The sequence below is a fragment of the Ornithodoros turicata genome, unplaced genomic scaffold, assembly GCF_037126465.1.
Source record: "Ornithodoros turicata isolate Travis unplaced genomic scaffold, ASM3712646v1 ctg00000829.1, whole genome shotgun sequence".
In the NCBI taxonomy this organism is placed as follows: Eukaryota; Metazoa; Arthropoda; class Arachnida; order Ixodida; family Argasidae; genus Ornithodoros; species Ornithodoros turicata.
The window spans coordinates 688,395-714,745 of record NW_026999402.1 but is presented as its reverse complement, the minus strand read 5'-3'; the positions used below and the strand labels follow the sequence as shown (position 1 = coordinate 714,745).

General features: G+C 45.4%; 2 protein-coding genes across 4 annotated transcripts; both read right to left on the bottom strand.

Moving 5' to 3' along the window:
* Positions 1-3,625: 3,625 nt before the first annotated feature.
* LOC135375131 (F-box/LRR-repeat protein 12-like) lies at positions 3,626-10,733 on the bottom strand. 2 transcript variants are annotated; one of them, XM_064607847.1, is made up of 5 exons: positions 10,278-10,733; positions 8,596-8,871; positions 6,413-6,680; positions 5,748-5,957; positions 3,626-4,157 (listed from the first exon to the last, which is right to left on the bottom strand). In XM_064607847.1, exons 1-5 carry the CDS (start codon positions 10,451-10,453, stop codon positions 3,921-3,923), a joined length of 1,167 nt encoding a protein of 388 aa, XP_064463917.1. In that variant the 5' UTR covers positions 10,454-10,733; the 3' UTR covers positions 3,626-3,920. The 2 variants fall into 2 exon arrangements, with proteins under 2 accessions (XP_064463917.1, XP_064463919.1); XM_064607849.1 differs by having other exon boundaries at positions 10,676-10,728.
* A 1,722-nt stretch (positions 10,734-12,455) lies between these two features.
* On the bottom strand, positions 12,456-26,151 carry LOC135375148 (U4/U6 small nuclear ribonucleoprotein Prp4-like). Of its 2 annotated transcripts, none has more exons than XM_064607871.1 (14): positions 26,023-26,151; positions 25,547-25,758; positions 24,469-24,545; positions 23,440-23,512; positions 22,108-22,418; positions 17,129-17,223; positions 16,995-17,053; positions 16,198-16,321; positions 15,913-16,005; positions 14,892-15,014; positions 14,671-14,778; positions 13,180-13,298; positions 13,058-13,107; positions 12,456-12,634 (listed from the first exon to the last, which is right to left on the bottom strand). In XM_064607871.1, exons 2-14 carry the CDS (start codon positions 25,728-25,730, stop codon positions 12,491-12,493), a joined length of 1,560 nt encoding a protein of 519 aa, XP_064463941.1. In that variant the 5' UTR covers positions 25,731-25,758; positions 26,023-26,151; the 3' UTR covers positions 12,456-12,490. The 2 variants fall into 2 exon arrangements, with proteins under 2 accessions (XP_064463941.1, XP_064463943.1); XM_064607873.1 differs by having other exon boundaries at positions 26,113-26,133.
* Positions 26,152-26,351: the final 200 nt, after the last annotated feature.

The window sequence follows — 26,351 nt, the reverse complement described above, 5'->3', positions numbered from 1 at the left end:
AGTACCTTTGAATATATGGACTGATATATCAGCCCATATGGGCCTGTAGCTCTCGGCCAGGCGGCGTTGCGATCAGCGGACGACAGCGCCGCATGTGGAAGCAAATCGAAACAATGGTCCGCACAAGAGTGTTTCGGTTTCGCGGGTTCCGCTCTGGCGCAAGCAAGCAATGTATCGCATCCTGCGTGGGTTTGAAAAGCTGGAGGTCATTGACGATTGGGCAAGTTCTAATCAATGTTTTCGGCGTCGACGAAGCATCGGACGGTAACGAAATCGTCGTTAATGCATTTCGGAAGAAGTGAAGGCCAGCGTGGTTTATAGCGTCCGGTTCGAGGTGAGTCGGCGTGATCGTACGTAATATTTATGAACTGTACATCAAAATGATATACCTGATCAGAAAAACATTGAATGCACATTTTACCCGCACTGATTTAACTCAATTTCGGTACCTCTCCATCACAGGTGTCGAAGTGCTCGTGACAGTTTATGTTGCGTCGTGTACCTGTAAAGCGGGAATTGCGGGAAAATGTAAGCACGCGGCAGCAGTCTGCTGCTACCTGAACAAGGAAGAAGACGCCACATGTACGGGCAACAACAAAAGAGGGGCAAGCCAAGCTCAAAGCCGCAGGCGTGACATGACAAAGGGTATCGCCGACTTATTTCCGAGTACGTATGTATAATGTGGACAATGTGCTTTCCTTCAGGCAGGAGCTCGGGTGCAGACCTTTCATATTGTATTTTTAGAGCTGATGAGGCTACAGTCATCTCTGCTGCATTGTTGATCATTTGCCAATGATCTTTCTCTACTGAATGCTGCTGCTGTACCCTGCTGCATCGTTGATCGTTGGCTATTCTGTTATTCTTCAGCATTTTATATGTTTCATCAACCAGTATTGTACCGTGTACCTAGTACGTTGCCTCAAAACAATGCTTTATTGCTCTTGGTAATAAACAGCTTGCATCTGATATATTTCTCCTTGTTTGTGTAATGTAGGTATATCAACCAAATGTCTCCCGCTGCAAAAAGAAAACCGCCTGGTCATATCATTCACGCGTACCCAGACAGAGTTTGTCCACTCGCTGAGGTCCTTGAGTCTGAACAGAGGGGAGCCTTACTGTGGGACTGTAAAGAGGTTCTGAACGGCATTTTCGACAATGTAGTAACGGGAGAGCAAACGGAGAATCTATTTGATCTCCTAAAGGTAGGGACACGCACGGTGTTCCATTATAGCATTCCAACAAAAATGCCAGGGGGTAGCTTCATAGCGGGTCTCTTGAAGAACGTAAGTAAGTAAGGTCATTGCTTTTATTTAAGTAAACATCACACTGCACGAAGACCCTCGAACATAGCAGTAAGAAGAAGAACCGGCGGGAGTCGATGCCCACAGTAGGCCTTTCATATTTCCCTCTAATCTGCATATAAAGTACTAACTGTTTGGCAAAATTTGTGATATAATAATAATAATAATCCAATAATATAATGATATTAATATATCCAAGTAAATTTCTACCGCAAGTTGTTTGGGTATAACTCTACATTATCTCCAGGTGGAATGCAGAGCGGAAACTTCGCGGCGTTTTTACGGTAGACGCAATTAACGCTTTCCGCCTTTCTGTCTCCCAAGGGTTCCCGAGGAAGCGATAAAACCTTATTTTTTGACGTTTTGGAATCTGTTATGGTAGCCAACGACACAACAATACTGTGTGCCCGACTTGTGTTGTGGCTTGCCGTGCGTTGGCAATCTGAAAGGCGGCATATTTAACCACGATACATGCTTGGCCAGGCCTCCACAGCTCCCCCTCTTCGCGGCTCTAAAAAAATGTTTGCACGTCATAAACACGTGGTATTACTCCGTCAGGCATCATAGTTGATACCCATTGGCCGAAGGACATTGCGCGCTCCGCTATTGGTTGGCAAAGTTTCAAAAGAGCATTCTTTCGCGGGCTGCCTGTCTGGCGGGCAGTTACGAGAAGAGAAGGGAGAGAAGTGGCAGCGGCGTCTCGCGTCTCGACGATGTCAGTTGCCACCACGGTATGATGGCAATGATGGCATTGTTCAAAGAGAAGTCCCAGATTTGTTCGTGTGTCAAAGTGACTCAGCGCATGTTGTGATGTTTCCCAACACAAGTATCCTACGTACGAACAGTCTCTCGAGTTCAGAACTGGAATGCAGCTCACGCCTGAGGAACACTTGTGAGCGCCGTCGCATTTTCAAATGCAGTCACAACGGAGACAGGATTCGGTGTCCGTGCGACAAGCATTGCCCGCTTCGTTGAAACCTTCGCACTGCAGCCAACGAAAGGAGATGCTAACCGTGAAATCGCGTGCACTCCTGTGATCGTCGCTTACTTCTGGGAGTAGTGTGTGTTTTCGTGTTCGAACTTGGTCAACGAACGCAACGATTTGGACTCTGTAGGCACGGTGAATATTTGTGTCAGATTATTGAATCAGTACGATGTTTCAAATAAATGTGTATTTTGTCAAAAATTTGCCTAGTTGTTCTGGAATTCGGAATAACAAGCATCGGGCATGAAAACCAGTAAAAGTAAAAGCCGATGGTAGCCAGTACTGGCCAGTACCGGGCCGAAAGGCGAGCCAAACTGAGAGACCCCTGATTGGCCGAAAGGTAGGCATCATAGTTCATTTTCATTGGTGGCATGTCCAGTGTTGCCTGAATTATCTCAAACTATGGGCTCTATGGGGAGCTGTGGGAGCCTGGCTTGGCTGCCTGGCTGTGCGGACCAGTCACTGCTCCCGCTCCCGCTTGGGTCCCAATTGGCGCTCGCGTCGCCGGGCAAACTTGAGCGCAACAGGCCTATACTCAATGACATACATTTAAAGTGCTTAGAAAACACAGTGGATGAATTTGGAAGGCACCCAGATTAAACTGAATGGCACCTTGATGAAATTAAGCCAGCGTGTAGATTAATTTAAATGGTACTTTACTTAAAATGGGCGGAAAGACTTTGTCACAAATACATACAAGGTAACGCACGTTAATATTTACTTTTAGATATAGGTGCCACAGTATTTTTATTCGGTTACTTAACTACCCTGCTACTAAGAGAGCTGCCAGAGTCTTGACGACGCCACCTACCCTTCCATTTGAAAACTATAAAGTCCTGCACAACGGTGACGTTCGTGGTGCATCAGGCTCTTTGCCGACTGCCATTTTCTTACCTTTGCCTGAGCATTGGTGAGGATTCAAGTATCGTATCTGTCCTAACTGTGTTGAATCAGCTGCTGAAATTTAATTTACAGCATAAAGCTCTAAAACTCTAGGCTGCTACTATCAGGGTAACATGCATTCCTCATGCTTTGGAAAGTACAAGGTTAACTACCATAGAGTAAAGTGGCCGAGGTGTGGTTGTAGAATGCACTGAGGTCATCACAAACACTGCCACAAAGCCCTCTAAGAGTAACGCAAAGGTTAGAAAAATAACAATGGCTCAGAATCAAGAGCGATTTCAAACTAACACAATTTCTTCCACAGGACAAGCTATGACATGATAACAATGATGATGATGGTACACGTGACAAATTTTGTAAAGTGGAAAGAGCACTTTATTAGGTGAGGCAAAAAAAAAAAAGCGTGGAAAGCAAGCCATTTTGGACAACTTGCAACTTCATAGTTTCACACCAGTGTTGAAATGCGATATACAAAATGACACTTTGTACAACAGTCCATTATATGCATGAGAAGAAAGCAGCGTGGTCAAACAAGTCAGTCGTCTTGATTCTTGCAATGCTCGTCGTCCTGGGGTACCTGTTCACAACAGAATAACTAGAGATCTGAAAGAGAGCTGTTAGACAGCAAGTGCTTGTTATCGACGCAACTGAACATAATGTGGAAGCAAACTGCAGCCAATGTTGCTTTTGTCCACAACGAACAAAGAATCACGTAACGATTAAAGAATCCATCAAGTCGCGTTCTTTTGGGACTCGTGGCCATACTGTAGCTCGTAATGGCCACACCCTTCGTGGCGGAACACGGCGGACACCAGTCCTACGCACTCACCAAGTTGCACAGACACCCCCGGCAGGCGTTCGTGCAACTGGGCCACCCCTTGATCAGACACCCCCTGCTCGGAGTCCAGCATGACCAGTCGGAGGTTGGGGGCAGCACGTGACAGCGTCAGCAGGCCGATGTCGGTTACCTGGATGGAAGAAGAAATGCCGAGCTTCATTCCACACCCTAAAAAGTAGGGATGCGCCAACCGAAATCCTCGAATCCACGAATCCTAGGCAAGGATTCGATTTTCAGGAATCCTAATCCCGGTGCCCAAAACGGCGAATCGAATCCTTCGAATCCACTGACCACGTTTGTTCGTTTCTTTTTCAAACTGGCGCCTCCGGAGTCTCCCGAAAGCCTCATTGGACGACGGGTGTTTTATTTGTCTGTTCGTTTACACTGCTCTGGATTGAAAGAGTTCAGGCAGGAACTATTAGATCACAAGTTTAAAAGTAATATGGTGTTGTTTTCGATTGTTGCTTTAGATTTATGGAAATGGACTCGAGGATTTATGTATTTCTTGTTGTCGATGAACAAATATGTTAAGTGGGCATACTTTCTCCCGAAACTGAACTATTATTATTTTTTTACTAAAACAAACATATCATATTCTGCTTCAAAGCAATCTCCAATAGAAGTTTTTTTTTCTTGGCTTTTTAAACTCTTTTTTAAAGAAAGGATTCGAAAGATTCGAGCTTTGTAAGATTCGTGGATTCGCAGAACCTTCCTTGGACTCGGATTCGAATTCGGATCCGAAATTCAAAATTCGGATTCGAAAATCGAAAAATTCGGGATTCATCCCATCTCTACTAAAAAATAAAACCAGGACTTTTCTCCATAACACAAGCAAGACAAACCAGCACACATGACGTTACCACCATCGGTCTTGATTTGACGGGATGCTGGGGGTACGCCTTTCCGTGATCGTTGGCGTAAATGCAAAGTGTCATGGAAAGGAGTACCGTAACTTCATGGGTATAAGCCGCACCGCAGATAAGCCGCAGGACCAATTTTTAGGAACGTTTTGAAAATTTTCGGGCAGATAAGCTGTGCAACGACTGATTTGTGTGACAAAAGAGACCATAGAGAAGGCCATACACCCTGTGGTCCATACTCCGGGGTCGGCATGGTGTACAACAAAGGAGGTCAGCTCTAGTGTTCTACCATGATCGGATTGTGCCCTTGTTGCATGTTTTTCATGGATCGACGGGTCAGTGGCCTTCCAGAAGACACGAATCACTGTCACCACTTTCGCTAAAGCTGCTTGGGGGAAGGGCACCAGGAAGACTCTAGTGGACGCATTCTTTCTGGTATTCAACGGTGGTGCGTCATGAGTGCAAGTGAACAAATCAAGCAACGTCGATACGCGAGCGCGCAGGAGAGCCGGGAGAAAGCAGAAGAGGCCATCCGGAGTTACGGAGGTTACGAACGCTCCAAGCGATATTGTGGATAAATTACGCATTACCTAGTGTCACGCGATGAGTAAAGCTAGATATTTTGTGCCCTTCATAGCTTGATACATGCCTTATGTCAAATGGCGATTCCGGTACGTGTGGTGCGGGTACTGGCAGCGGCCATCTTTGTTTACGCTTGGCGCGTTCCATTTAACGAATTTCTCTATTTGACGAAACAAAGAGCCAGCATTTACAAATTCGCTACGTACAGAGGTTCGACTGTATTTTGTTTTTTTTTTTCAATAATACGAAAGCCCTAATACAGAGCACTAGTACTATACCTGCGTCTGCACAAGACAGAGGCATCTGAGTGAGGGCAGTCCTCCTGCTGCTCCCAAGGCAGTCAGGGAAACATCCCGAGTGGCAGTGCAACCAAGAAAAAGCTGCTCCAGCAACGGGCAATGCACTGCAAGCAGCTCTAAGGCCCCTTCGAATAGGCAGCTGCCTTCTACGTCCAGCAGCAGCAGATGGCTCAGCTTGCGTACCATGTCCTGCGGAAAAACAGTTACGAAAAATTTGTCGAAAATTTGTTACGAAAAAAATTGCCATCTGACGGAGAGGAGCTGAACCACAGTTTGTGGTTCAGCTCCTTTCCGTCAGATGGCGAAGCAGTCGAGCGCAGTGTTGCAGACGACATCGAACATGTGGAACTGAATGCAGACTAGTTCTCTGCGACGCCGCTTTCGACCGTGTCGCTATCTGAGGAAAGTAGCTGGAACACAGGTATAGCCGATTAGGCAGCGGCGGTTTTTTAATTTTCGCGATTTATCCGCAGAGTAACAGACTAGGCGGCATTATGTGCATAAAATTTGGGAGCATGATACGTCCTCTAACGTCTACTTTAGCTTTCTGACACTGTTCTTATTTGTTTTATCTTCGTTACAAACCCCGAAGTTTATCTTTCGTGAACCCTGGACATCCCGTCGTTTCTGCGTCGGACTCGCACCTGGAAGTAGCCTGCGGAGTCGAGAAACGGACATCCTTCCAGATAGAGTTCGGCCAGGGACGGCAGCCACGGCCAAGGTTTCAGCTCGGTGTCGGCCACGAAGAAGCACCGGCCCAAGTCCAGCACTCGAAGACGCGCGGGGCCCACACCCGTGCCCTTCTGACCACCGCGGCGGCTCCCTGCCTTGAAGAAGGCCCCACGTCCCACTATGGACCCTCGAAGTGATAGGTGCTCCAGGGTGTCTGGGAAGTCAGCCAGACGAACGCACCTGCGATACAAGCGGGACAAGGAGTTTAAGGGAGTGGCACTCTGCAGTGCTGCAATACCCGTCGTCTGCAAAACAGCACATTGGAGCGATCTTGTGAAATATTTTTGCTCTACAGTGCGTAGGAAGAGAGTTTTCAATTTGCTGCAGTGGGCTGGGGCCCAACACCTGCACTCCTTCCCGGCTTCAGGGTACGGAGCACTTTGCAACCACCACCTAAATACAGAAAGCCTGCACGCTCGTCGACGTGACGTAACAATTAAGAGTCAGCCAATCAGGATCGTGTTCTCAACGGCCGTAGCCAATCACAAACATGCTTTCAGCAGTCGTGGCCATGGAGAACCACCGTCGTCTGCAAGCTGTGATAGAACGTCCCCACGTACTAAATGGGAAAGACTTGGAAATAAAGCGCAAAACGGTCTTAATCTCTCTCAAAACTGATCTTCTGCAAAGCATCTTACGCTTTTAGTCTAAATATTTAGGTCTGCAGGTTCCAGATGAGCTGCAATCATTTGCGGCTTCTCGAATTCGCAGAACGGCGAATCGCAGTAGCGGACGAATTCTCACTCTTAATTGAAGGAGGGAGAGGAGGCACTGAGCAGGTTTTCTCTATCTAGGTAGTGTTATCTTTGCTCCCACTTCACACGCAGACGTCCAGCAGGATATACGGAATTCCGTGTCGTGGGAAAAAATTTTTAACGAGAGACTGTCATGCTGATACGCGTGAAACGTGCGATTTTTCGGATGTGTCTCGTAACGTCCGTCAACGAGTGTCAGCTGGATAGACTTCTCAGAGGGTGTCTGACATCTCATAGGAAGTTCTTTGTGAGAGCTAGCCCCGTAGCTGGAGTCCCGTTGCTAGACGACGCAGCCGCGCTGGACCCAAGATGGTGGACTCACTCGCCAGCAGTAAATACAGTATTAAATTAATTAATTAATTAATATTAATTATACAGTAAAAAAGTGCTCTGAAGAGGTCCTGCGCGTTGTCTCACGGTGCGCGTTACGCGCGGAAATATTTTCCCGCAGGGCTCCTTTTCAGGTCGGTGACATTACAAATTCTAGCCTCTTCCAGGGTGTGCTGTGGCTTTCTCCCAAACCTCCTGCGGGTCAGTTCACAAAACCGGCGCACTGGACATGATACTGCTTAAGGATGCTGTTGAGCTGTCAATAATCCTGAATTCATTTCAGAACGGTAAAAGTGCTAGGGTGCAGGCGAGCCGGTAGATTGTAAAACGACGAAAAACCGGAGACAAGGAGCACAAAGGAACACACACACAACACGTTCTCAAAGGCGTTTCAGGAGGCTCGCGTGATTGAGAAGGGACGCGAAACTGAAAGCGGAGGGGAGACTGAAGTATGCTATGACACCGACTCTGTTGCATTGGAGCTTAACAGCGTTGACTAAATGTGTTTCAACTAAAGCATATGCATATATGATACACTGCCTTTGTTCATTGTGTACACCGATGGCAGTACAAAAGTTTGTAGCACCATTGCAGTGTGCATTATGCACCGGTGCGCATTATACATCAAACTTTTTTTCAAATTCGGCTCGTTTTTAGGGGCGCGCATTACACACGAGTGCGCGTTATACACCGGAAAATACGGTAGGTAGATGGCGAATGTGATGGCCATGACCGATACAGTAGAACCTCTTTATAGTAACTCCTCTTGTAGCAAAACTCTGCTTATAGTAAACGAGAACTGCAGTCCCGATAGAATCCCATACACTCAATGGCACACCTGATATAATAAAACTCCTGATCTAGTAAAATTTCATCATGGTCCCAGAGAGTTTACTACAAAGGGGTTCTACTGTACTGCATCTTTCCCTAACCTAACCAGTCCAGAACCGATGTCCTTGTTATATGGTTTAGCGCAACATTCAAGAAAGCAAAAAACAAAAGAAACACACTTGTCCCGAGATGACGAACGGAAACTGAAGTTGTGGATGTGGAGGCCACGAAGGTTGGGACATCGGCGCTGAATGCGCAATAGGGCGCCAGGTGAAACACTGCAGGCCCACAGGCAATGGTGGTCCCCGAAGACCCTTAGCTCTTCCACTGCAGGAGGCATGGCTCGCATACGCAGCAGGAGTTTCAGCTGCTTTGGTGTCAGCTCCACGTGAGATAGGTCCACCCGACGGTGAAGGGTGCGGTCACGTGAGAGCGCGTACCACTTGCGACACACCCTAGATATCGAGAAGAGAAAAAAAAAAAAAAAATTGAGAAAAGAAAGGGAACATGTTTGGTGCAGCTAAGTTAGCAACACGGCAACAGCCAGCAAGTGATATCTACGGTGGGCGAAGAGAACACAATTACTAGAAAGGAAGCAACGTGGGTTATACATAGGGAGTGACTTTTTCGGGTCAAATGCCTTTCTCAGATTCAGGGTAAAAATCGGGCGCTGTTTTTAAATCTGTAATTCGGGGCATAGGGCAATAATTGTGCCTTCGTGTGTTACTGGGTGGTATTGGTTGGAGGTCAATTTGGGGGGCGGGAACTGGGCGGGACCGGGTTTAACCCAAAAGCAATTGGTTTTATCACTATTTTTAGCACTATTTTTATCACTCCATAGCTATAATAGGGTTCCGCATTTTCGGTTTTCATTTTTGGGTGGATTCGGCGGTAGGTTTTTACCCGAGGGAAAATTTACCCGGTGTATCATTTCCTGGGTTTTTCGATTAAAACCGAAAACGCGGAACCCTAGTTATACAAGAACGATGAAGTGTACCTACTAGTGATAAGGGTACTTCAAGTGCCCTTCAAGTGAAAGCAAGGCAGGTTAAGTTCCTGAAATCTCAAACTGGACCTATTGAGTATTAAGAGAATTAAAGGTGCTACTTGTGTGTACTTTATTGTGTTATTTTAACTATGTCATAAAGTTATGTTTTAAGCAATTCAAATGGTTAATTAGAAGATTAACTAGCTTGACTTGTATTTTTTTATTTGATAACATGACAACGTTGTCCTGGAAATGAGTGTATCCTAGAGATGACGCTTTGACGGCGGCACAATTTCATAGCGTGACATGAACACCGTTCTTTCTAGATACATCACTGCACACAGAGAGAGGAACGCACAGTTTATGTACCACAATGTTCTCCTTTGAAATTTCTCTTCATACTCACATTTCACGTTCTGGTGTTTGTATAAGTAAACAGTAAGCTTTTGTGTGACAGCTGTGCACGAATCTGTTCTACAGAGCTCAGCTTGCACTTGAAGGTAGCAGTTTGTTAGTTAATAGTAGTTATACCTGTGCAGAGCTCCATGTGACTTTCTTGCAGCGTGTGCCCAAACCTCTCGAGCATATCTTTTTATTTATCTGACGCTTAAGTTTCGTTCCATACCTTCTTGGGCACTAAAGCAGCTTTCGTAACAAGTTACGTGATGCCGCTGAGACATCTGCTGAAGTATACAACGCGAGACCTGTGTACAAACAATGCTTGTACATACTGTGTTCATATGCAGAAGTATAGACTTAAAATTTAGAACGATAACTGCGCGAAAAACTTGCAAAGCTTGCTGATCGAATTGGTGATCACACATCTGACCACGTGTGCCTAAGACATAAATGGGAATATTTCTTCATACTTACAAGCCAATAACGCATAATTCCAAAAAGTCGAGGTAGTTGAAAATGTCGAGCAGCACATAATCAGGCAGGTGATCAATTGTTGTTGTAAATTTGCGCTTCGAAAATCGGAGCGAGCTGACGTGGGTCAAAGCAATTTCTTTGAGAGAATCACCCCCGCAGACGACGATATTCCCCATTTCTCAAGTGTCATCATTTCTGGAATTTCCGAACGCTCCCCAGACAGTAATTTGCATTCTGTTGCCTTCTACAGAACACCTTCGCACAATCTTTTACCGCTTCATGGTTCCTTCATGAGAGCTCTTTGGGAAATTTAGTTGATTTAGTATCGAAGCTGGGAACGTCGGTTGTAACGTTGTACCGCGCGCACAGAAGCCACAAACCACACAAAATATACGCACGGAACACGGACTGGTGACACGGTGGACGGTGGCGATCACATCACAAGCCTGCTCGCGGTCTAGATTCGGTTTAGTCGATAGCGGCGCCACTGCATTTCCCCCGCCTGCGCGGCCTCGGAGCAGACGACGTTGGAAACCATGTTCGAAACATTCAAAAGGGTCGCAATACAAACATTCAGCAGTGATAATTTACCCGCACATCCCCCGCTCATTTTTTCCTGTGCACTGATACATAAAGCTGCTATAACGAATGCCCCCACCTTCACTCTTTTCCTTGCAACGGCCTTCCGTAGGTCTGGATAAACCGAATAAACCATATGTAATGTTCGGAAGCTCCTTGAAATATCTAGTAACTCTAGCTCAGGCTCTATGGAAGCAGGGGATTTGGTAGCTAATCCCCCCCCCCCCCCGCGGTTTCGGAATAATTATTCCGGTAGTGTATTTGGGAGAAGGAAGTCACTCTCCCCATGTAGTTTCCGTGGAACCCCAACGAAATATTTTTCTGGATGCTGCTGCTGTGACCACTTTCCACAAGTCTATAGTTGCGCTTGTTCCTGTTATAGTTTTGCAAAACTTTCACATTTTCTTTCATTGCCACACAGCTTGCATATTTATATTAATATTGATATTTAGGGAGAGGTTCTTACATGGGACTTTACATGGGGGAGGAGGACTTCCCACGTTTTCCACTCCCAAATGCACTACCAAAAGTACGATATCGGAAGGGTTTGAACCCACGGGCATTCCCAGGATTTTTTCCAAGGGCGGGGGGCACGCGTGCAAACCCCCCACCCCCCTACCAAATTATTTTTCTGGAGGAGTACATTGCGCTCTGTGTGGGTGTCCAGGAGGTTCCTATTACAACATTTGAGAATAGTCATTACGACATATGACTAAAGCGTGCAGCTATTTTGACAAGCGACCCTGCAGTTTAAGGAGGGGCCACGGCCCCCCCCTTGCCCACCTCTCAGTACGCCCGTGTTTGAACCCTCCGGCTATGCCAGTACGTGCAAGCTCGTGTGCGCTACATCTTGGTTGTTGAGTGTTGCGTCCAAGCTCGGGCTTTTATCATCACAGATCAGTCCACCAGCTTGCCTGCGTATATGCTATTTTATCTGGTCATTATACGCTATCTTATCTCGCTGCCAGCCTAAGAGTGGCACCTCAGGTGCTGAAGGAGAAATTTGTAAGATGTCCTACTAACATTTCACTACAAACACAAGTTTTGTGAAACGTATAGGAATGCACTAAATAAATTATATATACAGTGTTTCAAACACTATGTTGTCTTCTGCGGGTTAGGGAGCTCGACGGAAATTGATGTACTGGGGCTGGAAAACTGAAGACACAGAGCCTCAAGTGCCTAAAATCACTGAATGAAAAGAGAGTGGGAACTCACTGAAAAGCTTAGTAACTCTTTTAGTAAAGGAAGAAACAGAGGTACAGACAATGCCATTCTTAAGCTTTAACATGACAAAAGTTGCAGGCACGATGGAGGATGCTGTGTTCACCCAATGCCTCCAATACTGAAGAAGTCCAGCACAATGCCTTCTCTCCCTCTTTCATTCAACACAGTTGTAGCTCACTTTATGTTTAGGTGATAAATTTCAGAATGTGTTACATATTTCAGTGCACATTTCATCACGTACGCGTCGTTTCAATTTGGTGCTACATAATCATATGGATGGATGGATAATCAAGATGACAGCTTGGAGCTTAGGTTGGATTTTTAAAGTCGCCGCGTCGTTATCAAACCCAACAAATCTAAAAGGCAACCGAGTATGTATGAACAATGGTGACTTTATTTACAAAGAATCACTCTGGCATCCAGAGCTTGAACGTCCGGTCGAAAGACGATGTGGCCAGGTACTTGCCGTTGTGGGAAATGTCGGCTCCCATTATCCTTCCGTCGTGGCCACTGAGGTTACGGATGGGAGTCCATTCGGGGTTGGACCAAATCTGGAAGAAATAACACGTACTCGGGGTTGGACTTTTCCGGTCTAAGTGCCTTTTACTAAGACCAGTCCAATGCCAGTGGGGCACATTCTTCATTACCACGGGCCGGTAACGCACCGGCAATACATCGTCAGTACACTGGCAGTGCGAAACATCGTGTTTTTAATCTGTTTTTAACTATATTGTTGTGCTACCAGTGTATTGCCTACTGGTAAGAAAATAAAAAGATTAGAGAAACAGAAACAACACCCATTTATGGTATTGTTTGGCAACACCGCAGCGGGCAGGACACTATCAAGATGGTAACTGTCGTCCTCGTCCATGCCAGCCCATGAGAGTGTTCATAACAATGCCTGAACTTCAAAATGAACTACATGCATTAACATGCTCCTGCTAATTAATTAATTAGCACGCTAGCTTGCTCACCTTTATTGTGTTGTCATAGGACGTCGTTACGAGATACTCTCCGGTCTTCTCTGCAAAAAAAAATCGAAGATGAAGGCCCTGCATGGACACTCTGGAACGCAGTGACTAATTGGCACACTCACTTTCAAAGATTACCCTCGACACCAGGTTGGTGTGTGCTGGAATAGTGTACTCGCACTTTCTCTGCCTCAAGTCCCACACCTTGATCGTATTATCCTCACTTCCGGTGGCCAATTCGTACCTAGGAACGTTGGCATTAAGCTACGAGATTTCTTAACATAACTAGAGCCTGAAGTTTTGGGGATTTTTTTTTTAAATTTGGGGAGTAAAAATCGGGTAAACAAACGTGTTCTCTAAATTCATGCAAATTTGGCTGGGAAAACTTCCAGTATGCTACATCCAGCTAGAAATCAGGCCCAGTTACTCAGACTAACAGAATTGGTTTGGTACAAACGATGACGCAACTGTGTCTGCCAAACAAGTTAGTGTGCATTCCTACAGACGTCTCCAGTGAGGGCAATTTGCCGGGTAAAAATCTGGTTTCGTCCTAAAGATGCAACCTTTAATTCTGGGTGCAAATTCGGGGAAGAATCGCGTTAAACCCTAAAACTTCAGGCCCTAACCCTAACCATGTTCATGTATTCACAAGGTCGGCATCTCCATGGAGTGGAAAAAAAGGAAGAACAACTCTGGGGGCTGTAGTAGCTAAGTATTATGTACATTCTCCAGTTACTCGCATAATTTATGCACTTAATCTCCCCCAAAACGTCAGAAAAGTTGGGGGTGTGCCAACTGCGCTGGAACGTTCCTGATGATATTTGTGCGACACAAAATTCCAAAATTTTGCACGCTGATCATTCAGGCTCCCGGTTAGGGTTGCCACCTTTCGTAGTGAAAAATACCGGCTGAGGGAGAAGAGGTGGGATAGAGGGAAGGAGGAAATGTTTGCAGGAAAGGGAAAGTGGGTGAGGGGTGGAGAGCATACATAGAGAGAGAGAGAGAGAAAGAAAGAAAGAACAAGCGTACTCGCTCAAGAAAACAATGATAATAATAATGATGAATAACTAAGGAAACAACTGGTGACTGCACGGAGTTGGGTCTGTGATTTATTCAAGCTCTAGTGGAATGCTGAAGGGAAAACCAGGTAAAAGCCCCTATGATAGGTCTAGAGCCACAAATACCGGCAAAAGGCTGCCGGTATCACATTCCTACCGGCAACCGGCCGTGCCGGTATACCGGGCAGCAGTCGGGAGGCAAAACGTCGCGGCACTTGTACCGCTCTGCCTACCAGTGAAAATACGCCGAGGGGGGGTGCAGAAATTATGCAATGGCGCAAATATGCGAGCAAATACGGTATGAACAAACATCTTGTTCGGAATCCGAATCTACAGGTTTTCCCGCCGATTTTAATCCAAGTGCCATCGAAATTAATCCATGTGCCATGCAAACTTTATGGGGCATGGATTAATTTAGCTGGCACACGGATTAAAATCGCCGAGAAAACCTGTAGCACACAATTATTTCCTTTAGCATTTTCAAAATTTGATTATTCACACAGGGTTAGCAGAATTGGAGAACTATGAAAGCGCGTCAGTACCACCGACACTGCTTACCCGTTTGGAGAGAACGAAAGACTGAGGACGGACTTGAGGTGACCGTCGAGGAACATTATGCAACGTCCTGTGCGGAGGTCCCATATTCGACCAAATGCGTCCATCCCACTATTGGGAAAACAAAAGAAAACGTGTACACTGCTTCTCACGCTTAGCTCGGACAACCACATGTGTGCCATGTAACAGAAACGTGAAAACAATGAGATGCATTTTAAGGTCACCCTGTAGCAGCAAGAGAGCCATCACACTGGAAGCTGATGTCATAAACTGCTTTGCTGTGCCCTTCTTGGTGAAGAACCTCCATTTCTGTCTCCAAATCGACTAGCCGCCATGAGTTATCGAAGCTGTAATGCAATGCAATGCCGGAAATGGAAAAGAAGGCAGGAAACGTAAATGGACATATCAAGCTTCTCAATCATCATCATCATAATCAAAGCAAGTTGTTGCTGTTTGTTTACTGTTGCTGTGTGGGTGCAAAAATTCGGCAGAAACGAGTTAAACCCTAAACCTCGAGCCTCCAATTACACTAGATAGGGCCTTGTGTTTTGTTTGTAAACTCAGTAAAACACATTTTTACACCTTCATATGCATCACCATTATTTCAGATAAAATCCAAGAGAACCTGGGAGGTAAGTTGGCAAAGTGCCAATTGAGACACCAATACAGGCACTGCTGAATGCTAGGCACAGCACATTCAGCATAACTGCTTTGTATCTCGTGTTCATCTAAAATGCGGGAAGCATTCTTTTCTTTTTTTTAACCCGACCCAAAAATGTGCTTTTCCACCTGATACTGCCCAATTTTACCCTGTTTTATTGCTCCTGAAATAAAACCGGGTTTTCAAAAGGAATCAAACCCAGGAATACATGGCCCTAATTATAGACCTTTTGTTCTGGGCAGCCAATTCTCACATTCATTTGCACTATCAAAACCCAAATTATGGCGGGACACCGTATAATAATCGTAATAAGTCATAATATAGCCGTCGCTGTTGTTGCTGTCTCTATTGTTCTCACAGCTGGAATGTCTAAAATTGTCCGTCGGCATACTATGAGCTCTCCTGCGCGGACACTGCCATGGTTGTGAGCACTGATACGCGGCTTTCTTTCTTCAACAAAGCACTCCTGAACAAATATGGGTGAGCACTAAGAAGACAGTGAGCCTGACGTCAGAAGATAAAACGAACGTGGAATGCGTTTTTCTCGGTTTCTGTACCTCTAGCACAAGTTCTGCATAACTTACACGCAACAAGCCAGAAACCTTCCGGATGGATGAAAGGCAACCCTGGAGACCCTGTGTGGACACGCCCCTTTCAAGCTACTGATGGGCTCCTCACTATAAAAAAAAAAGGAAGGAAGGAAATGCATGTGAAACAATTATAAGCATAGTCAGTGATATAATCACATGAGAATCCCCCTCCCAATTTAGTTTCATGGCAATTTCTTCTTCTTTCAAGTAGTACTATTCTTTTATAGGCTTTACACCATGTACAACGTGGGATCTAGTAGTTAGTCTGTAGTTTAGTACCTCTCCAAGTTCCAGAAGTTGACTACACCATCTGATGAACACGATGCCATGTTGAGAGATTTGGATGAAAGTGTGCCGGTTGACCTTGGGTGAAACACTATGGCTCCCACATTACAGTTGTGACCTTGGAAGTTGTAATAGAGAAAAAGAAACTCAATGCATCCTGCATAGTTGTTTGTTTGGCAAAATCAATGTGTTCAGGAAGATTTCAAAGCTTGACAAATGCAAGACAAAAAAAAAAAATCACCCACATACAGGAAACAAGTTTTATGCAGCTGATGGAAAGACAGACATGATAGGCGATGATTTAATACGAGTCTTGCAACAAGGACTCAGGCTGAACTCTTCAATTAATTCGGGGGCAAAGCCAACAAAGTTACAGAATGGCTCGAGAAATTAACGCTGGACAAAGCACCGACTCTCCTAAAATTTCCTCACTTTCTTATACAATTACATATGTAGTAAACCTGTCACATTGGAAACTGAATGCCACTGAACTCTCGCACCCTTCTCTCTGTCAAAATTGTTTGGTCCCCCGGCCAAATCCAGCCCACCAACGCTCTGCCCTCAAAGTTCTTTTGACCTTTTTTGGACACAATAGGACTTCGATCTTTATTGTGAAGCGGCTCGATATTCCCCACATCACCACCATTCATCATCTTAAAAATAAAGTTGTTGTTGAATGGCATTTCAAGATACATCATTCAAAGGAATGACATAATGACATTCCCACTGAGCAGTCTTTTCTAAAAACATCGTGGAACACTCAAAAAGGTGACAGAAAGTTGTGCGCCTACCTCTTAGTGTCCTTATATGCTGGCAGTCCGGTATGGACCATAGCTTACAGAGGCCGCTCCTAAAGATGCAAAATCGTACGTGTGATCTACGATACAAATCTGACTTGCATGCGAGTGCTCAACAAGTAGCGTACCATGATGCCGTCGCCAGCATTTGTGAGTTGGGACTGAATTCGCAGAATGAGATTGGCCGTGTGTCCCCGATCTGACTGCAGCTGATGTTCACGGACTGCAACAAGGTTTATTTATTTCATCAACATGCATGCAAGGAAATTACATCGAGGATTAGAGGAAGCAACTTCGCAGCAGCATAAAATATTTGCGCATACATAATACTGTAAACATATTTTATTTGCCACGTATTAATTTTTGCAAACTGCTCATTCAGTTGCTTGCAAAGTTATTCCTGTGTATTAAATTTTGTGATTGGTAGTCAGCGATGTATAATAGAATCGTAGTTGCGTGGGATGACAACGATAATAGAGGAGTGGGACGTGACGATTTTTAGACATAGTTTCTCTAACTCCGGTGCTCTGCGACCATACGTCAAAAGTGCCAACTAGGACGACAATAACGCTGCAAAGTCATTCGAAACTGCACTAACTGTTGTTCCAGATGATATCAAGACGCGGACGGAGCGATTTTACTTGCGACAAAGCTTTGAGGCACAAACACAGATTTTTGCTGTGAAATGAAAGAATCCTATGTTGTGATACAGTTAAACCTCGATCTAACGAACACCGATGTAACGAAATCCGCGATGTAACGAAGTTTCCTGTTTCCTCAACCTCTTCCCCATTGAACTCAATGTATTTTTTCGCTCGATTAAACGAAGTCGCTTCCATGTTCTTTCTCGGTGTAACGAAGTTTTCAAGACGATGTTCCAAAAAAACGGGACCAAAAAAAGCCGCGGACTTTTGTCAAACAGGAGCAGAACGCTCCTCGGGGATTTCCCGCGGTCCTTGGCGATGTCAATGACCCGCTTTTTACACGTCACCTTCCCCCTCTCCCTCGGCCTCCTCGGGTGCCTGTCGCTTCCTCCCTCCATAACTCTCTGTTCTTTCCTGTCTTGACTGCTCGGAGGCACGACCGCAGACCACGTGTGTTGTCATGAGTGCGTGTCGAAAACGAAAGGTCCTGTCTCTACAGGAGAAGTTAGCCATCATTACAGCTGTTGAAAGCGGAGAGAAGAAGAAGGACGTAGCTGATCGCTTCAACATTCCACAGAGTTCCCTGTCAACGATCCTCAAGGCCAAAGAAAACATTGTGAACGCTGTACAGTCCGGAACTAACGCCCAGAGGAAGCGGTTGAAAACCGCTTCGTTCGACGACGTGGATAAGGCTGTGTTTGCTTGGTTTACTGACATGCGTGCAAGAAACGTTCCACTGAGCGGTGCCGTAGTCCAGCAAAAGGCGAAAGACTTGGCGTGTCTTTTAGGGTGCGAAGATTTCAAAGCGAGCGCAGGATGGCTGCAGCGCTTTAAGGGCAGACACTGCATAGTCGGCAAAGTCATTGCCGGCGAAGGTGCATCAGCCGACTTCAGTGGAGCCAATTCATGGCTTGAGGACAAATTGCCGCACATCTTGGCCCGGTATGAAAGCAGGGACATTTACAACGCAGACGAAACCGGACTTTTCTTTAAAATGCTACCAAATAGGACGCTGACTATCAAAGGTGACAGCTGTGTGGGAGGCAAACAGAGCAAGCAACGTCTGACAGTCCTGTTGTGCGTGAACATGGATGGATCGGACAAACGCGTCCCTCTCGTGATTGGGAAGAGCAAAAGACCACACAGTTTCAAGGATGCCAAACGACTACCCGTGCAGTATGTTTCCAACTCAAAAGCCTGGATGACCAGGGCACTCTTCTCAGACTGGCTTCGTGAGCTGGACCGCGATATGAAGCGGACTGGACGGAAGATATGTCTTCTATTGGATAACTGCTCAGCACACCATGTAGAAGGTACCAAGCTCGACAACGTGGAACTGCAGTTCTTTCCTGCGAACTGCACTTCAAAAATCCAGCCCTTGGATCAAGGCATAATTCACAGCGTCAAGTGCGCGTACAGACACCGTCTGATCGAGCGGCTGTTGTTCAACTTACACCAGAAGAGGGACTTCAAAGTTGAGGTGCTTCAAGCTGTACAAATGCTGTCGGCAGCTTGGCAAGCAACGAAAGTTGACGTTATTGTCAACTGCTTTCGGAAGGCAGGAATTCACCGACAGGAAGACCGCTCATGCAGCGACGCTGTTGGAGCCGCCGCTGACAGTGATGAGGTTCTGCCACCGGCTCTGGTGTCTGCCTGGAGATCTTTGTGCACGGAGAAAGACATCGTACCTGAGGACGTCACGCTTCAAGATTTTATTCGTGGAGACGACAGTGTGACCGCAACAGAAGAGTTCACAGATGCAGCCATCGTCGAAAGTGTCCGCGGGAATGCAGACAGTGATAACGAGGATGACGATACGGACCCGCCATTACCGACTACGAGTGAAGTTATGGACGCTATAGACGTTCTTCGCCGATATGCTTGTTGTACTGAGAGCAATGAACGAGCGGTGAATGCGATATGGATGTATGAGCAATCCGTTATGCCGTCTCTCATGCGGTTGTCCCAGGCGAAGTTAACGGACTACTTTCGTACAGAATCAACCCTGGGAATGTAACGGAGTCGTATACGGATGACTCATGTGCGTCTAAGTTCTCAGACACGATTAAACATTGCTTTCTCCGTTTACCGTGCTCTTTCTTTCATGTTTTGGAGAGTATCTAACATCGCGGAGCCGCGTACTCGATGTAACGAATTTCTCGATGTAACGAAATTTTCCGAAATTTTTGACACTTTGTTACATCGAGGTTTAACTGTATTCGATTCGACATTCGAAGGACAATTTTGCAGATACATTGTATTCGAATTCAATTCGTATTCGGAAATTTCTATATTCGCACTCCTCTACATTTTAGTGGTCGCAAAATTTCCAAAATTCATACACTGGGAATACAAATACGTTTACAGTATACATTTGACACAGCACAGTATAAAGCAAAACAACTCGATAACTATTATAATGACATTACGCATCATTAAAAGCAACAAATGCGTATCACAGCCCATAAAACCTATAAAGGCCCACTTCAAACTGCCAAACGCTCAGGGTTATGACCGAAGGAATAACCTTCCGTTCCTCAAGAATTCTTCCTCCCGCTCGACACCTTCTTGTCCATTTACACACTTTTTCTTGTTTTCATTCATGCGTTGATGCGCATTAATACGCAGCTATAACAAATTGCTCCTCTCAGTCATGCAGGATCATAAGTACATACAAACAAACAAGCTCCAGTAATTCTGGCTACAGGTTCAACCATTGCCAATAAGTCCTATACAATTAGGACCTTGTATATTAGAGGAGCACAGAAAGCAATCATTTCCTGTTTCTGAGGCATTATGAAAAGACGTGACTGGATATCACACTTCATAAAAGGATCTCTGTATGTAATATTTTTGTATAAAAAATACGCCCGAACATCGACACACGTGTATGCCCGCTCAACACGCTCTGTAGGGTAAAATGAGGAGGAAGAGGACGAGAACGTCACCGGTGATGTCATTACGGTTCAAAAGGGCGACCACGCTCCAATCGCGGTTCGCGTTTCCCGTCTCTCTTTTTTTTTTTTTTCGTTTCTCTCCCATTTCTTTCTAAGTAGCAGACAACGTTTTTCTAAACCAGTTAGTGGGCCGTACTGTAGTGATGTCAAAGCGACACGGGCAGCTGGTTGCGCGCATTGCCACAGCTGCGCACCGTGGCGATTTTCAAAATCGAATTCTGCTATATTCATGCATATGTTGAATTATTCGCTTTGCATGGTGCATTTTAATATTCAGGATAACCGCTAGTTTTAACGAAAATGAACTTGGTAAAGTGCAAATTCGGCCACCAATGTATAGACAACACTAGGGACAAGACCTATGAGAAGGATTGGAGAATGCTGGGCATTCTACACAGCTGTGTGGCCGTCGGCGCGTTTCCAGTGCCTCCCTGTGTTAGGGTAGCACAAGGCTCGCGCAAAGGAACGTCGGCCGATCATTGGCATTCCATTTGGTGCGCCATGACGTAAAGGCGTACAATGGTGGCAGGGTCAGGTTTCTCCACATAACAGTATCGCACCGCTAGTACAAGCTTTGGTACAAGTCGGAGGTAAAGCTCTGGTATTGTTTAGGAACATCTGTTCTGTCAAACAAAACTGAAAAAACAAACAAACAAACATATGGACTGATAGACGCTATGCAAGTCGACCACCTGCTTGTGCAGCTCCCCAGTTTCCCTCTTTCCCCTATTGCTCATTGAGTGACCTCATTGGTCCTCCTCCCAAATAAGGAGCAACATTTCAATGTTGACACAGAAACAGACAGTTTGACGCACGGTTCCTCTTAACTTTACACTCGCTCCCGCTCGGAGACAAACTGTCTTAGTGGGCTCGTGCAACACAGTTCAGTCTTGCGTTTGCCTCGTACTGTTCTCCTACAATCTAGAATTATGTTTGCGTGCCCTATCTCATTCACCTTGGACTTGAGGAAGTGTGCAGAACCAGCTTAAAGTGATTGCTAACAATTAAAGGGAGACTTCACAAGGATACCGAACACGAACTACCCACTCGGTACCGAATACAACACTCGCATTCATTCTGCGTGAGTAATTAATTTGTAAATGATGACACTACCAAGCCGAAACCGACAAATGCGAAGATCGGAAATGCGAAGCTCCATAGTACCACGGTTCCCCTGGAGGAGGACTCCGTGACATCACCCAGCATTGTCGTCTGCTTCCAAGCCTGCATTTTTTTCTCCCTTGCCAGATGATGCCAGTGGTGCGTTGCTTTCAGCGCCCTCTCGCTTTACAGAGGCGAAGCGCTCGCTTCGTAATAATTTGTTTGAGTAAAATCTACGCAGCTTTGAACCGAGATATTTTGTACGCATGTTCCTGACACCCAAAGATTACGGATATACCACATTATTTGTAGTGATTTTGTTGCGGAGTCCCGCTTTAACGAAAGGATTGGGGTACACTAAATGATTGCAAACGCTATTATACTTGAAAAAGAGAGTTCACACACCCTGAGAGTTTTATAGAGCTCCTGTCTCTTTGCATGTATCTGCGAGTCTGAAAGTGCACCCTGAGGCTCCTCTCTCGACTTGGCAATGCGCACCCGTGCTCGGGGCAACGAGTACCGAGCTATCCAGACACGACACTTGCGCAGTTCTTGAGTGCTCTCGTGGTACCAGGTGGTTTCTGCCGCTTCCCGTCTTGCCTCGCGCTCCCGCTGCAGCTCTTCCTCCTGCTTCCGTCTAATGGCGTCCTGACCGATCTGAGCCAGCAGGTGACGGAGACGCTCTCGTCTCTCCGCCGGACCCTCGCCAAACAGACCTGCGACGCATTTGGTGTCTCATTGTGCTAGAGTTTCACAAAAAGATCCAGAAACTTTCCCACACTGCGTTGCAATTCGGTCGAACTTCGTTAATGTGACCACGACCGTTCTCACGGACAGTGGTCATAAAGACTAAGAGCATATGTAGAGCCTGAAGTTTTCAGGTAATATTTTTTTCTAAATTCGGGGGTAAAAATCGGGTAAATAAGCATGTGCACTAAATTCGGGCAAATTCGGACGAAAAAAAGTTCCGGTATGCTAAATTCGGGAAGAAATCGGGCTCAGTTACTCAAACCGACTGTACAGGTTTGGTGCAAACGGTGATGTAACTGAATTTTTCTGCCAAACAAGTAAGTTAGTGCATTCCTACAGACATCCCAGTGAGGGCAATTTGCCGGGTAAAAATCGGGCTTCACCCTAAAGAGGCAACCTTCCATTCGGGGTGCAAATTCGGGGAACAATCGGGTAAAACACTAAAACTTCAGGCTCTAAGCATATGACATGCACCAAGGACAGAAAGAAAATCCTATACCTAAAAACCCAAATGAAAGAATAATTATTTACTGCGAAACTGGAGGTACGGTGTAATAACATCTTACGGTTTATTTACCTGGTAAAAACGCCTATGTTCTTACATTTTCAAGCTGTTCTTTTTCCCAATTGCATTTGCAATCTCCAATTCCGGTTGCATGATCAATGGGAAACACATTCATCTTGTGACAGTTAATGCCAAAAGATTACACTAAAGCCATGGGCTACAAAATGGAAGCTCTTAGTGCGAAAGTCACATATTGTAAATTTACACAAACATTCGATATTCGATTCGGTATTCGGAATTTTCCTCCCGTTCGATTTGATGTTTAATTTGAGTTCAAATATTCAGACTTGCACACCGCTACCCATTTTTGGTCACCTCCAAAAAGTAAGGGCTGCAGGTTGATTTCATACTTTAACTTGACTCGTGTTAATCAAGAAGTCAGACAATGAGGGAACTATTTCCTTGTCTGGACAAACACTTACATATGGGTTCTCCAAGTTCCCTCAGTGTGGCCTTCACTTGTGTGTCATCCGTAGAAACATTGATTTGACGGGCCTGATGGAACGGGAGGGAAAAAAACGATGTGTTAGAGGCGGAGCCGATCATTAGCGCATTAAAACGACATTCAACATAATTAAATTAATTCTATCTAATGCTTTAAATACTGTGCCAAAAAAGCCCACGTTACGGAAGCATGATGTCTACACATTTTCGGAAACAGTGAACGCCGCAAGTACAAAAATCCAGAAAGTGCGCTCAATTAAAATACATCGCAACCGCATTGCTGCATTTAAAATACATTGTGAACGTACACTGAACTAATTAAAATACATTGCGATGGAGCCCGTCGACATATGTCCTGACATATCTCGGCACATAGTACACTCTTTTTTTTCTTAGAACTACATTAATTACCAACTGACTTCGATTTAGGAAGGTACGAGTGCTTATGCTACCACCCACACTATTAGGCTATTAGCGAAGAATTATTAATTGCTTCGACTTTACTTTTAAAATAAAAAGAGAGTTGTTAGCACGTTTAACATGAGGCTTGACAGCTTCCAATTCAAATTACAGAAAAGAACCAGGGCAAGACCTGGTAAAACCTGTTTTTACCCCCCCCCCCCCCCCCAAATTTCCATCATCATTACTTAAGGTATAACCCAAAAATGAACTTGCAAAGTGCCAACTCAGCCAGCAATATGGGCACAGGAGAATGCTGAGCATTGCACACTCAGCACAACTGTTCTGCATCTAATGTTCATCTAGAATGCGAGAAGCGCTTTTTTTAATGTTCCGCTCAAAAATCTGCTTCTCCATCCCAAATCGCCTGAGTATCTGCATTACGGCTCCTGAAATAACTCCCAAATTTTCTAAAAACATAAATCCCGAAGACACAGACTATTCTGGTGCCACGTGCGTCCCATCCACACTGTTCTGCAGAGCTGAGCCTTTTGGTGCTCTTGATAATAGCGACTGGACATAATAATGGATCCGGATCATTGTGGTACCTTTTTTCTTCTCTCAAATTCTTCTAGAAGCTGCTGTTTGTCCTTGCTGACCACTTCCTCTTCCATTTCCATGTACTCTGCGGAAAAGACTAAAAGTCAGACCGTAGCGTGCAACCTTCACCATGCATTCAAGCTGTCAGTGTTCTGTTCATAAAAATGATTGTGCAATAAAAAGAAACAAAGAAACAAAACAAAACCAATTTAGGCTCGGAATTTACGCACGTCCTTTTCATTCTTAGCTGCACACACACACAACAGACAATTCTTGGCTGTGTAAATGTGTTTCAAATATCTACAGAAGAAATTATCAGTTGAAATAGCGAAGATCCTCACAACACTGTCAACGTTTATCAGCCCTGGGAGTTGTCGTCCAGCACCCTTTGTTGCCAAAATGTCATGTCCTGATTCGACCACACGCCCTTCTAGAATCTTTATTCGTAGCGATGGCCATACGACCGTCATCGTCAATGTCCAGTGGCGAAACCACAGTCCAGGGCGGCCGCATGTTTCTCCTCCAGATCTATTTCACGTGTTTTCGATGTCTGTCAAAGTTGTACTAGCGAACGAAAGCCACCTTTTTGCAGCAGTTAAGCTTAGAAGGGCGGACATGACATAGTGCAGCACGCTGGTTGGTTTATTATTAGGTTAGTCCAAGTTGGGTGTTTGCATCTATGGTTGCATTCGTTTATTCGACTCGAACAACTCGAGAGCCGAGAGAGTAGACTCTTGGTGGGCGAAAATGCCGCGGCGCGGCTCTCATGACGTCGCCCACGTGACACTAACTCCTGTCCTAAAATTCGAGGATTGAACGCTGGAGGTGCTCAAGAGTCGACTCGCAGCGACTCTCCTTTCGAGGTGGGTCGCTAGAGTCGATGACGTACGATGGCTCTCATACGTCACGACTCCGACTCGCGGTTCGCGCGAGTTTAATAAACGAACACACCCTGTATGTACAGGTTAGTCTCAGTTGGCAGTTGCCCGTGTTACCAACGGTGCCTTCTGGGACAAGACACTTCCCCATCCTAATTCCAGACTACGACTTCTGTACAATTGCTGTACAATACAAAATGCTATTTACCATCTGATATGTTGATATTGCCCGAAGCAATGGCAGCCCTGAGATCCATGCTGATGGGTTCATCATCGCTTCCTTCATCAGCAGCATCCTGATCTGCCAATCTCTGCCTCTCTTTCTCTTCCAAGCTTCCATAGTGAACGATCTTCTGCCTTTTTACGTAGGTGATCTCCTCGTCGTCAGACATGGTGACACGCTCAGGTTACAGCAGAAATCTGGAGGAGTAGGATAATTGTTCACCCCAGGAACTGACAGCATACGGAGAGAGGCTGTGACTGAGAGATAGCGGTGAAGGCAAGCTGATATTATATGTGATAGAGACCCAACGGGCACGAACACCAGGAAAGACACATGCAACAAGTCATAAAAAAAAAGGGGGGGGGGGGACGAGGATGTGCCATGTGTGTTCGTGCCTTTCCATGATCTATCGTGCAACATGCGATCTGTCAAACAATCGAGAAAATCTCTGTGTTTTTTACCACCGTCAACAGTATTATTTCCACGCCACTGATATTAGCAGTCACAACTCCAAGCAAACATGCACATAAATCATTCAGAACTCTTTGTACCGAACCGAGAGCGAACAGAATCAAAACTGAGCGGCAGCTGCCATGACAGTTGTTGATTTTTTAAATTTCTGTCCCCTCTCCCCCCAACCGGAGATTTTGGTAGTTTATAGTGCTATATTTATTTATTACGTCGACTGAACATAAACGGATATAAATGCATTTTTTACTGTTTTTAAATTGCACGCATAACTTTACTTTACGGTACAAACCACCTCAAAAGCAATATCAGAGGTGTCGCC